Source organism: Mobula hypostoma, chromosome 9 (genome assembly GCF_963921235.1).
Source record: "Mobula hypostoma chromosome 9, sMobHyp1.1, whole genome shotgun sequence".
Taxonomy (NCBI): domain Eukaryota; kingdom Metazoa; phylum Chordata; class Chondrichthyes; order Myliobatiformes; family Myliobatidae; genus Mobula; species Mobula hypostoma.
The window spans coordinates 137,214,990-137,229,845 of record NC_086105.1 but is presented as its reverse complement, the minus strand read 5'-3'; the positions used below and the strand labels follow the sequence as shown (position 1 = coordinate 137,229,845).

At 38.6% G+C, this 14,856-nt stretch overlaps 1 protein-coding gene across 6 annotated transcripts in view; it reads left to right on the top strand.

Moving 5' to 3' along the window:
- axin1 (axin 1) overlaps positions 1 to 14,856 on the top strand; it is a 165,207-nt gene that overhangs the window by 19,351 nt on the left and 131,000 nt on the right. For 5 of the 6 annotated variants that reach the window (XM_063059282.1, XM_063059283.1, XM_063059281.1 and 2 more), the window contains exon 2: positions 726 to 1,707. In XM_063059282.1, the coding sequence (XP_062915352.1) occupies positions 830 to 1,707 (878 nt within the window). In that variant the 5' untranslated portion in view covers positions 726 to 829. Of the gene's footprint in view, positions 1 to 725; positions 1,708 to 14,856 lie in introns of those variants that run through there. The other variant, XM_063059285.1, reaches the window with a different exon arrangement.

Here is a 14,856-nt window from a genome sequence, read left to right as displayed (position 1 = left end):
GGGCAAATAGAGTTGGAGCTTAACAGCATCTTTGAAAGTTCATACCTTGGTAATCTGCTGAAATGTCAATCTTAAATGTCCTCAAATTCATGAGCAGCGTGTATTGCGATTTTAAAATGCAGGTGATAATGCTGCTGTGCAGCAAACTCTATTGCATAGGTTTTTTTTCTTTTTAACTCAAAACAACTGCGGTTATTAAATTGTAAATACATCTTTTTCCTCATTTTCTGTTCCTTGTGAAATGGAGCTTCTGTAAGAAATCTGAGACTTCAATACAGCTACACTTTCTCATATTGCAATTTAACCAACAGAACCAACCCCAAATGGTACATAGGAGAAAATTGTGCCATTCCTTTATGGGGAAAATGGTGAAGTGAATGCTAAGTAAAATCTTTATAGAATTATCAAGAATGGTGTTCATCTTTTGTAGTGCAAAATACTATATTTCAGAGTTGAAAGTTTACTGTTTGCTTTTGATGCAGTAATGGGATATGAATGTTTAAGATGAAGTGATGTTAAAAAATTATGAGAAAAGACGAATACTCATTGTGTTTTCATTTGTTCATAATATCACAGGGGAAGGGGAATCAGAAAAGAATGTTTGTTTTGACCCGATGGCTCTAAGTCGACATCATTTCTGATCGGTGGCTTTGAAATTAAGCACAATATTTCAGATGCTTTGTTAAAATATTACAGGAATTAACTTTTATTGTTTTTAATTACAGGAAGAATACAATACAACCAATATTTGTTTTCTGCTTGAATACTTGACCCTGGAAAGAATTGGGATTGTACTGGATTTGGTGCTGCGTGCGTGGTCGCTACAAAAATGAGTGCAAGGGGAAAGGCGTATTTGGCAGACCTAGGGGGAAGTTTTACTGAAGATGCACCAAGACCACCTGTTCCAGGCGAAGAAGGTGAACTGGCATCCACAGACAGTAGGCAATTAAACCACAGTTTCTACCCCATAAAAAATGATGGACTTAAAAGTGAGGCTTCAACAGCAACCCCACGGAGGCCAGATTTGGATTTGGGTTATGAACCAGAGGGGAGTGCTTCCCCAACACCCCCATACCTGAAATGGGCAGAGTCATTGCACTCTTTGTTGGATGATCAGGATGGAATAAATTTATTCAGGACTTTTTTAAAGCAAGAAGACTGTGCGGACCTTCTGGATTTTTGGTTTGCATGCAGTGGATTCAGGAAACTGGAACCTAATGATTCTAATGAAGAAAAGAGGCTGAAATTAGCAAAAGCCATATACAAGAAGTACATTCTGGACAATAATGGTATTGTATCTAGGCAGATCAAACCAGCCACAAAAAGTTTCATTAAGGATTGTGTTATGAAGCAACAGATAGATCCTGCTATGTTTGACCAGGCCCAAACTGAAATTCAGACAATGATGGAGGAGAACACCTACCCTGTATTCCTGAAGTCTGATATTTATTTGGAATATACAAGGACAGGTGGCGAAAGTCCAAAGTTGTTTAGTGATCAAAGCTCAGGGTCTGGGACAGGAAAAGCTTTATTAGGATATTTACCTACATTGAATGAAGATGAGGAATGGAAATGTGACCAAGACACAGAAGAACAAAAAGGGAGAGATTTGGCTACTGTAAGCAGGCTTACGCAGAAATTGCTCATGGAAACAGCACCACAACGTGCTGGTCCAACAAGGCGATTCGATGAGGCTCGAGAATACAGGTAAATGGCTTGGTACTACTGACTGCAGTAAAATCCATTGTTATTACTGGGCTTAATGATGTTTTGTGGCAAAGCTATGCTTGAACATAAGTAGCCTCTTAATGTTTTCATACTTGTTCTGTTATTTGGTAAGATGTTGATTTAGTCTGTTTTTATCTTCCAGTGAATGTTTATACAATCTGTTTATAAAACTAGCTACATTTTCCCTGCTAAAATGCTCCATGTAAGTGAAACTTGATTGTAATTGCTTTAATGCCAGAAATAACATTTTTTCTTGTTTTGCTAGTTACTTACTAGATTTGAAGTTAATGTATGCTATTGCTGATGATGGGATATGAATGTGTTAGTTAATCAAACTGTGGTCAATATGATGAAACAAAAGTTGGTTCTATCTTTTGCTTTTAATTTATTGTATTTATTGGTCATAATTAAACTATTTCAAAATATTCTGAAATCTGTGAAAACTGTGCTTTGCACAGTCTTAGGAATAGTTCAGTATAGATAGAACAAGAGTATTTTTATGAAAGTTAAGTTGGATACATTCCAGAGCAGACTTGCATTAAGAGATGTGCTGTTATTTTAAATCTCTATTCTCCTCGTATAGTAAATCTAATATTGTAAATGGGAATGAGTTCATATCAGTAGTCTTGTGATCAATCCAAACTTTCTTCCAAAACTGCAAGAAGTAAATGAGAATGCATTCCAAGTCCTGCTGATGGTATATGAAGCTAAACTTTGCAGTTGTTCATTCAGTACCACAAGAGGTACATGTGTGCAATTAAGCATATCCAGAAATGCAAAGTTGAAAACTGCTGCCACAGTTGAAAATTTTTATTCAGATTAACCCTGTTTTATCAAAGGTTTGAAGTGCTTGTACATCGACAGATTAATTAACTTTAAGAACATGGTTCAAATAAAGAAAAAGATCTGGTTTAATCCATTAGTCTACATACTTGCAACCAACAAGCTCCATTCATATGATGGTAACTATTAAGAAACCACATGTGCTCTTAAATGTCATTTCCAAAGGAGGTATTAATTCAAGCTGAAAGGAGTTTGAGATTAGCATCGAGCTGCAAGATTGAGAAATTTTATTTGTACTGTTGAGCATATGCCCCTAACTGAGCTGATGTAGCATTGGCCTAGCTTGCTCTACTTGCAGCAAACATCTCGGATATCACAGCTGGGACAGAAGACTACATCAAATATTACAAAATGCTTTCAGTATTAAGCAAAATGTATGTTGTTGAAAAAGAAAACCTTGGCCTCGTTTATTTGTACTTAAACATTGTCAAATTGATTTTGTTTTGTATAAATTGCTTGCAAAAGGTGTGCATATAGATCCTTGCTAGTTCCCAACTGAGACTTTAAATGGTGGATGTATTAATCTGTGAAGTCCTTGCATTAAATCATATTGATTACATAAGGCACCGGTTTAAAAAAAATAAACTTGTATGGAAAAAATCTACGGTATTTCTTGTAAGATTTAGGGCTTTTTTAAGAAAAATTGAGTTCTTTATGCTTGTATGTTTTTGTATACAGGCAAACTTCCTTTCTTTTCCACTTGCTACTCTCACTGATCTCCTCCTAGCATCTACCCCGCAAGTGTGACAAGTGCTACATCTCCCTGTACACCTCCCTCATTACCATTCAGGGCACCAAACAATCCTTGCAAGTGAGGTGACACTTCACCTGCGAGTCTTTCAGGGTTATCTATTGTATCTGGTGGTCCTCCTTTAAATTAGTGAGACACAATGCAGATTAGGCAACTGCTGTATCGAGCATCTTAACTCAGCCACAAGATGCAGGATCTCCCACTGGCTGTCCTTTCAATTTGACTTTCCATTCTGACATGTCTGTCCGTAGTTTCCACTATTTCCATAATGACACTAAACTCAGACTGGAGAAGCAACATCTCATTCTGACTGGGTAGCAACCAACCTGGTAGCATGAGCATCGATTTCTCTAACTTTTAGTAATTTCTACCCCTTCTCTCCTTACTCCTTCCCTCTCACACCTTATTAATTGAAAGCCTATTGGAAAAAAAACTTGAGTGATACATGGTATCTTCAAAGTTAGTTACTATTCAAACTAATAGCTATTTTAAGTGAATCATTGTGGTTTAGTAATTTTGTAAACATTAATTTGGCTCTTATTTCCAAACTATTGATTTTTTTCCTTAAATACTGATAACTTGTTATCACAGCTCCAAGTTTCAAAACTATACCAGGATTCATTCTGCATACCTTTTGCATCTTGGGCTTCATCTTTGCTACGTGTTTCTCTATAGCTTGGGTGTTGAGCATGGTTCTTCTGTCTCTGTGTCCTTCCTGTATTTTCCCAACATCAGATCCAATTTGCTGTAGCCACACTTTCCATAAGCCCCCCTCCCTGCCCAATTATACTGGCTATTTTGTTCCAAAGTATACACTCCATTTAATAAAGCTAGTGGGCCTATTATCATTCTTCCTGGTTGCTTGGCAGCTAGTTTCCATTCTGATTTTTATGCTTTATTTTCTTAATCCAAATGAAACCTTCGCTATCCAGCATGACTTTAATAAAGAACTATCAGGACTTCTGGTCCATCTCTCAAAAATACGTTAATTCTTCAAGCCCACAATATATAGAATTTGGAACCAGATGGCAGTATTGGAATCAAGTTTAATAACACTGGCATATGTTATGTTGTTTTGTGGCAGCAGTGCATTGCAATACATAATTTTAAAAAACTATAAATTGCAATAAGAAATATATAAAAAATTAAACTAAATAAGTTGTGCAAAAATAGTGAAATAGTGTGGATGGATTCATTGTGAATTCAGAAATTTGATGGCATTGGAGGAGGAGCTGTTCCTAGAAAGTTGTGTGCCTTCAGGCTCCTGTACCACCTCTTTGGTAACAATGAGAAGAGGACGTGTTCTGTGTGATGGGGGTACTAAATGAAGATGTCCTTGATGCTGAGTCTAGTGCCCAGGAGTTTGCAACTTTCTGCAGCTTTTTTCCAATCCCGTTCGGTAACCATCCTCCTCTCCCCTCCCCCCCCCCCCCATGCCATACCAGAAGGTGATGCAACCAGTTAGAATGCTCTCCACAATATATCTGTAAAAATTTTTAATTGTCTTTGGTGACGTAGCAAGTCTCCTCAAGCTCCTAATGAAATGCAACTGCTGTTGTGCTTTCTTTGTAATTGCATTGATATATCCAGGTAGATCGCCAGTGATATTGACACCCAGGGGCTTGAAACTGCTCACCATTTCCACTACTGATCTCTAAGGATTGGTGTGTGTGTTCTATCGACTTCTGCTTGTTGAAGTCCACAGTCCATTCCTCAGTCTTACTGACATTGAGTGTAAGGTTGTTGTTGGAACTCCACGCAACCAGCTGATCTCTGGTTCTTGTCACCTCCTAGTTAACTGTCTGAAATTCTGTTAACAATAGTTATGTCATTGCCAAATTTATAGATGGAGTTTGAGCAGTGCTTAGCTACACAGTCATGGGTGCAGAGAGAGTAGAGCTGTGGGTTAAGCACATATCCTTGACATGCATCGGTGTTGATTATCAGTGAGGAGGAGATTTTATTTCTGATACACACTACTGACTGTCGTCTCCTAGTGAGGAAGTTGAGGATCCAGTTGCAGAGGGAGGTAGAGAGGCCCAGACTTTTGAGCTTGGTTAGTACTGAGGCTATGATGTTATTGACACTGAGCTGTAATCAGCAAACAGTAGCCTGAGGTAGGTATTGCTATTGACTAGGTGATCCAAGGCCAAGTGGAGAGCCCGTGAAATTGCATCTGCTGTAGACCTGCTGCATCTGCTGTGGCGATAGACAAGTTGCAGGTCCTTGAGCATGAATTGATTTTGGCCATGACCAACCTCTCAAAATATTTCATGACAATAGATGTGAGTGCCACTGCATGATAGTCTTTGAGACAGCTCACTCTGCTCTTCGTGGGCACTGGTATGATTGTCACCCATTTGAAGGGCAAGAATCATACCTGCACCAACTAGAGCAGTGAGAAATTGAAAATGTCCTTGAACACTGCCAGTTGATTGGCACAGGTTTTCAGAACCCCATCTTGTTTACCATCAAGGCCTAATGCCTTGCATGGGTTCACCTCATGAAAACTGTTCTGATGCTGGCCTTTGAGACAGATCACAAGGTTACCATATGCTGCAGGGATTCATACGGGTGTAGTTTTACTCTGCCTTCCAAACCGTAAAAAGCGTTTAGCTCATCTGGAAGCCATTCATGATATTAGGCTTTGCTTAATAGGAAGTGGTGGTTTATAAACCCAGGCAGAGCTGATGTGCTTCCGATTCTATCTAACTTCAATTGGAATTGTTTTCTTCACCCTTAAAACAGCCTTCTGGAGGTTGTACCTGGACTTCCTGTACAGTTCTGGATCACCAGTCTTGAATGCCACAGATTTAGCCCTCAACAGGCTACAAATCTGGTTCATCCATGGGTTTTGGTTTGGATATGTTCTCGAAGACGTACACTCATTCACACAGGTCTTGATGCAGTCGGACACAACTGTGGCGTATTCATTCATATTTGAAGGTGAATCCCTGAATATTGTTCAGTCCACCGACACAAAGCAATCCTCTGCCTCCCTTGATCATACCTTGGTTCTCACCATTGGTGCTGCGGTCTTTAGTCTCTGCCTATGTGCTGGGAATAGAAGTACAGCCAGGTGATCGAACTTTTCAAAGTGCGGGCACAGGTGGTACAGTAAGCATTCTTGATGGTGCTATAACAGTGGTCGAGTGTTGGCTTCTGTGGTTAGAAACATAGAAAAACTACAGCACAATACAGGCCCTTCGGCCCACAATGCTGTGTCAAATATGTACTAACTTTAGAAATTACCTAGGGTTACCCATAGCCCTCTTTCTAAGCTCCATGTACCTATCCAGGAGTCTCCTAAAAGACCCAAATGTTGTACAGGTGATATGTTATGCATGCTTAGTTCGGAGACTCCTTCAAGCTGGCCTGGTTGAAATCCCCTACAATGGTAGTGAAAGCATCAGGGTATGTCTTTTTCATACTTGCTGATCATAGTGCTCAGCTCCTCCAGTGCTTGCCTGATGTTGGCCAGAGGTGGAGCATACATTGCTACTGGGATGATGTCGGAAAATTCACTTAGCAGATAAAATGGATGACTCTAGATGTTATAGGTCAGGTGAGCAGGACTTCAACAGAACCATCACATCTGTGCCACAAAGAGCTAATCATTGTATCTTGAATGTACTTAATAATTGAGTATCTGTGAATCAATGGAGTAGAGAGTTCCAAACTTTGCAGCTCTTTTAAAGGTAGAAAAGTCTCCTCATTTCAGTTCTTAGTGCCTCACTGCCCCATGTATTTATTGTGTGATAACCCAATTCTGGATTCCTCAGCCAAATTAAAAGTCTTCCTAGACTCTACGCTACTGAGTCCTTCAAAATTTTATTTCACTGAGGTTCCCTTTCATTGACTCGAACTATGGGAGCATGCCTTAGCCTCTTCTAACATAATCCCATCACCATAAATTGGTCTAATGTTTCTTGTACACCCCCCAAAAACAAGATAATTTTAGAAATAGATTATTATTTTCTTAAGTAGTGAGGTACAAAACTTGTTTTGCATGCCTTTGACAGATCATTTCATTACAGCAGTACATTGAAGTAATACATAATTTTGGTCACAAGCAGCACAGGCCAGATGTGACTTTCGATTTTATACCCAATCCCTTCATATTGAGAAGTTAAGAAAACCTGTTTTATGTCTGTCATGTTTATAAGACCCACATTCCTAATTTGTCTTTTTTAAAAATACAATGAATTGTTATTAATTTAGACACATTGGGACCAGTACATTTTGGCCCAATTAAGTGGCTGCCCCAATTAACCAAAGTTTCTTAAGTTTCTTGTAAATAGTTAATGTATAAAAAAGGCAAACTACCATTTGCCTGAATAATTATGTGTTTAAATGAAAATGCAGAATAAATTAGAACAGTGACGATACTACTACAGTACTATAAAACTATAGTTCTTAAGTTATCGACAGAGAAATTCATTGAGTGTACACTACAGTATTCTTTTGACTGTAAATGAACAAAATCCACACACACCTAGTGCAAATAATGGACTGCCTTCATACAGTGCTTTAGATGATTGCATCCTCCAAATTTTCCTTTTCAAGATGATTGTTGATACCTTTAAGTTCTTCTTTGTTCCTAACTTGAAGTAGTGAGATACAAGCCTCAATACTTGAAACTTCAGTGAGCAAAACATTTCTGAATTGACTTGCTGCTTATTTCTCACCAACTAGCAGTGACTAAGATCACTGCTTTATGAGCATAAACACACAACTGTCTCTAAAATCGATCTAAGATGGTGTAGTGCTTAACAGCCACACAAGCGCACACAACTGACACTAGTTAGAAATTTCGGCAACAGTGTCCTGTCCCAATTAAGAGGCATAGTATTCCAAATAAGTGGCTACCCTGTTTAAACGATGGCCCAATTAACCATTGGCACTGGAAGTGTGGCAACATTTGCAAGCGATTCTCAGTACAATCCTCTGACTGTGGTTGTTAATACAAATGATGCATTTCACTATATTTCAATGTGTACTTGAACAAATAAAGTCGCTCTTTATCATTACCATTATACTGTCAGCTAATCTATACGTTATGAACAGCCCCTAGGCCCTTTATCTAAATGACTTAACATAAATTGTAAAAAATGAGGCCCAAATACTCATCCATGCAGTGCTGTTAGTTAATCCTTAATCAATTTTAATATATTGCTTTCAGTCTGCCAGGTTCTAACTTGATAGAGTGCCACACAAGAATTTATATAAAGTGCTTTTCAAAATTGATCATGCATTCCCCTATTTCTGTTAAGATAGATATAACCGCATAATATCAAAAACCATTTCCTTTTCATAAATATTTGACTCCACCCAATAAGTATTAAGGATTCTGTTACGTTTTCTGTAAAAATTAATAGTTGCTGCTACACTGTTGGGTAAATTGCCTAATTGATCTCACCTATAAGAGTTGGTATATATTTGTTTCCTCCCAATTTGAAGTCTATTCAAATGTGATCCTTAACTTTGCCACTGTTTTTGTTTCTCTTTGAGTATTCATGCTAATGCTATTTTACAAACTGTGGACCATCAGATTTTGAAGCAATTTTAAGTAATGCTCCAGGAATAAATGTATATTTAAATTTGTGGTTTAATGATATACTCATGTGGCCCTGCTGATACCTTCTTTCAGTTCCCTTGGCCCTGACATTCAGAGGATCTATAAGATGATGGGAATAAATCTACTATGTTAATTGTAGCTTTAGTAATATACAATATATCCTTAAAAATAAATATGCAAACATTGAATATACTTTTTTTATTTTACAAAGCAAATTGTGAGCATGGAATAGAAAGGAAAAACTTTGTTTCTACATTTGCTTTTGTATACATTTAAAATGTGCAACCTTGTTTTATAATATTTTTTTATTCCCACCATAAACTGAAACATTTTCAGAATGGTAAGTTACTAATACAGGACCTGATTTTTAAAATAAGGATGCCACACATTTAGGATCTAGGGAAGATATTGTCTGTATTCTTAATAGAACATTGAAGTTTGGCAAAATTAATGGAGGGAAGCAAAAGAGGTGGTCGCGTGGCATTGCTAATCAGGGATAGTGTCATAGCTGCAGAAAAGGAGGAAGTCATGGAGGAATGATCTTACTGAGTCAGTGTGGGCAGAAGTCAGAAACAGGAAAGGGACAATAACTCTACTGGCCCCCTAATCGTAGCAGGGACATCAAGGAGCCGATAGGGAGGCAGATTCTGGAATGGGGTGATAATAATAAGGTTGTTGTGATGGGAGATTTTAACTTTCCTAATATTGACTGGGATCTCCTTAGAGCAAAGGGTTTAGATGGGGTGGACCTTGTTAGGTGTGTTCAGGAAGATTTCCTGTACTTGATCTGGTATTGGGAAATGAACCTGGTCAGGTGTCGGATCTCTCGGTGGGAGAGCATTTTGGAGGTAGTGATCACAACTCTATCTCCTTTACCATAGCACTGGAGAGGGATAGGAGCGGACAATTTGGGAAAACATTTAATTGGGGTAGGGGCAAATATGATACTATTAGGTAGGAACTTGACAGCATAAATTAGGAGAGGATGTTCTGAGGGAAATGCACGGCAGAAATGTGGCAAATGTTCTGCATAGGTATGTTCCATTGAGGCAGGGAAAGGATGGTAGGGTAAAAAAATCATGGTGTACAAAGCATGTGGAAAATCTAGTTAAGAAGAAAAGAAAAGGGTCTTTAAAGAGACATGGAGTTTAGAGAAATAGAGGGCTATGCAATAAGGAAATTCTAGGCAGCTTCTAGAGTAGGTTACATGGTCGGCACAATATTGTGGGCTGAAGGGCCTGTAATGTGCTGTAGATTTTCTATGTTTCCATGTATAGAGCTAGTTGGAACAAACTATAAAATTATGGGTGAATTCTGTACAAAAAATGGTATGAAGGTCAATACAGATTGGATAAAGAAGGGCATTGAAAGGAAAGATGGGAAAATAATCGCATCAAAATCTCAAAGTTACAGTGTGAAGAAATTAGTACAGGTTGAGTCTCTCTCTCTGGCTGTCCATCCCATAGGATGATGGTGGTTCCTCAGAAAGGAACGGCGTGTGCGTGAATGGATCTTAGGTGAGTAGGGGGTTGCACAGGTCCAGACCCACCCTCTAGACAACCCCTCCCGGATCCAGCGGCATGGTGAATTCCAAGATGGCTGGGGGAAGTTCTGTTGCAGTTAATGGCCAGACCAAGCTTCGATGCAAGGGATGCCCTTTCCGCACTTCACAGCAAGTGTTTGCTAGATGGCCGTTGACCCTACGAGAGGGTTCATCCGCTCTTTGACAGGTCTTGTTTTTCGTCCTGCAGGGTGTCTGGCCACCCTCCTCACCAGGCAAGCCTGTTGGGGGAACCGGTTTAGTCGCCAACCACCCGACCATGCGACAGGTAGTACTGGGTTACATGGTACCAGTAGCACTCAGACGGGTGACCTGACGAGTACTCCTTATTCGAAATGCTTGGAGTCAGAAGTGTTTTGGATTTTGAGTTTTTTCAGATATTGGAATATATAAGATAGCTTGGGATTGCCATCATTTCCAACTCTGAATTTACAGTTTCAAGGAAAGGTTTGTGAGCCCTTAGCAAATACCTGGTTTTCTGCATTAATTACTCATAACATGTGGTCTAATCTTCACCAAGTCATAGTAGATAAACAGAATCTGCCTAAACTAATAACACACAAACGATTATACTTCCTCTCATCAATACTGAGTACATTCTTTAAACAATTAGTCTAGGTTCAAAATAGTACGTGAACCTCGGGGGTAATGCCTTCCACAAAAGCTGTTTGGAATTGATGAGATGAGATTGGAGGTGCAGGTTGTAGGAGTGCCCTGCCCTATAAAATAGACCCACAAACTCCGGTTACTGACAGAACCTGCTCTGCTCAAGAAATATCTGCTTATGTGCACCATGTCTTGATCAAAACAACTTTCAAAGGACCTTAGAAGAAGAATTGTAGAGATGAAGCTGGAAAAGGCTACAAAAGCATCTGAGTGTTTATCGGAACACAGTAAGATAAATTGTCTACAAGTAGAGGAAGTTCAGGACTGTTGCTACTCTCCCTAGGAGTGTGCATCCTGCAAAGATCACTCCAAGAGCATAGAATACAATGCTGACGGAGGTGATAAAGAACCCAAGGGTAACAGCAAAGGACCTGCAGCAATCCCTAGATCTTGCTAAAGTCTCTGTTCATGTGTTCACTAAGAAAAATACCGAACATGAATAGTGTTCATGGAAGGGCACCATGGACGGAAACCACTGCTCTCCAAACAAAACATTGCTGCACAACTCAAGTTTGCAAAAGACCACTTAGAAGTTCCTAAACGCATCTGGGACAATGTTCTGTGGACAGATGAGAATAAAGCTGAACTTTTTGGCAGAAATACATACCACCATGTTTAGAGGAAAAAGCACTGCACACCAACACCAAAATCTCATCCCAGCTGTGAAGCATGGCGGAGCATCATGATTTAGAGCTGCTTTGCTGTTTGGCCTGGTTAGCTTAGAATTGTGGGAACAATTAATTCAAAATTGTATCAAGACACTTTACAGGAGAATGTTAGCAGGGTAGCAGTGTAGAAGCTTAATAGAATTTAACAAGACAATGATCTGAAACACAATGAATCAACAACAAAATGGTATTAAAAATTGTTTTGAAGGTTCTATGCAAGGTATAAAAACAATCAGTGTCATAGACTTGATCTGGTGCTTGATTTTTGTGATCAGCAGATGCTTTAAAAATTTACTGCTGTGCCTTTTAAATTTCTGCAACCAGCTAGCTGAATATTCACAATTACCTTCAATTTTTCAGTTTTAGGTAGATCTCTGATTGTTCCATGATCAGCATACCATTAAGAGGCACGTGTTCACTCTGATGATACACGATTAAGATCTTCATTTTTCACTTTGTGCTTTTTAAAAATTTTTTTATTAACTTCTGTTCATTACATATGTCAGGTCACCTCTCAGAACTGTCTGTGTTGCACAGAAACCTATGCATCACCTGGGAACCTTCCCAATATCTTGTAGAATTTTCCATTTGTGATGTCATCTTGGAGTTCAAAAAAAATTTGAATTTCGGAGGTTTTATGATTTTGGAATTTTGGATAAGGGGTACTCAAGCTGTATTAGTATTAATAAAGACTACTATCAAATGTCATTGAGCATATCATTCAAAAGATATTCAGGTGAATAATATGAACATTATGATGAATTAATTCATATCTCCCATATAAATACAGAAACTTCACTCGTTCCATGTATTTCAGTGGCAAGGTGGGCTGTTTGCCCTGTTTGACAAATGTAAAGATAGCTTTTTGGATATGCATGATTAATTCTATTTTCGACAATAAACTGACCCATAATCAGTTAAGAGCCCAGTTTGTATGACTAGTTTATTTGGTAAATAAGTCATTGAAGGATTTGAATGTTGCAGAACAGAATGGAGTTTGATGCTTGATGAAATTATAAAATATTTGGATATAGAAAAACTCAGTTTCAGTGTATTGGTATTTTAATATGCCTCTGGGAGCACTTGGGTACCTTAAAAATTGTATGATAAAATAGCAGAGAAAGACATCTCAGATTTTCTCTGGAGGATGTGGAATATGAGTAGTAAAATTTGGATTTAAGCAAAGTCTGCTGCTAGAGTTAGCAAAATGTAAAAATACTAGTTTGTAATAGAAGCTTTTCAAATCTTCTAAGCTTTCTTGTGAGTGTAATATTAAATATGTTTTCTGCTACTGTTCTAGGAGTTCCACAATTCCTTGAGTATGTCAGCATTTTTTTAATACTTTCCAATCCATTAGTTTGCTGCTTTATTTCTTCTAGCTACTGTGGTGATTGTTTCAATTTTTAGGTTCTTGTTGCTCACAATGTGTCAATTATTTCACAATTGCAGTCAAAGGTAGTAATAAATCGAGACCTTAAATTGTTGGAGTTCTTGTGAAGATTTTCCCACTGTACCATTGTGGCTTGTGTTCTATGATTTTGATCCACTGGTGATGTAGGAGCAGTAATATATTTCTAAGTTGAGAGTGTTAGACTTGGGGGAGCAACACCTTCTATAGGTTCCCCTCTGCCTAAAGCCCATGTTCTCAGTGGTGAAGGTTGCAAGTTTGGGCAATGCTTATAAAGTAGCCTAATTTAGCAACTGCATTGTATTTTATAGATGGTGTAGGCAGCAGATACTTCCTGCTGATGGGGGAAGTGAATATTTAGGATAGAGGTTGGAGTACTAATCTAGTGAGCTGTTCTGTTTGACAACTGGAGATGCATCGGACTTGTGTATTGTCAACGTGGGAAGCCTTTAAAGTATAAGGAAGTGACCTATACTACAGAATATCCAACTTTCTCTCTACCTTCTTCCCTTCCCACCCCCTCCCCAAAGTGAAATTTAATGTCAAGTATGAGTTATTACTTGCCATCAGTGCAGGTAGACTTTGTATGATTTTTTTCAGATTCAGAAAGAACTCAATCTGGTATTCAAAGATGAGGCATATTGCGTTTTCTTATACTACCTTGAAATGCACCATAGTCATGTTCCCAGCTTTCCTTTTAAATTCACCTGGAATTTGATTCCTGTGTTCTTTTTGCAAAAATTGCCTGGTTCTGTAGCTAGTGATTCTTTTTAAACTCAACTCATTCCCCAAGTTACCTTCAATTCATTGGGACCACATTTCTTGTGCTGCAAATTTAGTCACTGGGTTCACTAGAAAACTTATTAAATAAACTATGTAACACCTAAGGAAAATAAATTGAGTGTTAGGATGTTAATAAGAATAATATTCAGAGGTTGGGAAATATCTAACAGACTGACACCATGAAAGTCTAGAGGATGGCTGTCTTTGGAACCACAAAAAATGGGCAGGGTTTCTAATGAATATGTCTTTTCAGCTTTTATCCTGAAGATGATGGTTGCCATAGAAATGAGGGAAGTAAAGTGCTGTCTTTGACTACATACAAATTAGTAGTACAGAGATATTGGTGGTCTGAAAGTGGGTCAAAGTGGATAAATCGCCAAATCCTTGGACATTGTAGGAAGCTAGAGAGGAAATTGCAGAGGGTATTTGTTTCATCTTTAGCTACAGATGAAGTTGCATATGAACTTGGTGGGTGGCCAGTGTTGTTTAAGAAGGGAAGCAAAGCCAAACCAAGAAATACAAACTGGCAAGTTTGGCATCAGTGGTCGGTAGATTATTGGCGGGAACTCAGAGAGATGGAGCCTATCAACACTTGGATAAGCAAGATCTAATTCAGCATGTCTGTGTGTGGGAAGTCATGTCCTCTGTTTTTTTGGGGGTGGGGGGAAGATGAGGGTAGGGCAGTGGATTTTGTCTATGTTGATTTTAACAAGGTCTTTCACAAGGTCTCACATGGTAAGCTAGTTTGGAAAATCAGATTGTATGGGATCCATGGAGAGGTGACCAATTGGATTTGTAATTGACTTAATGGTAGAAACAGACTAGTGGTTGAAGGTTGTTCTTTGGACTGAAGGCCCTTGCATGGCAGTG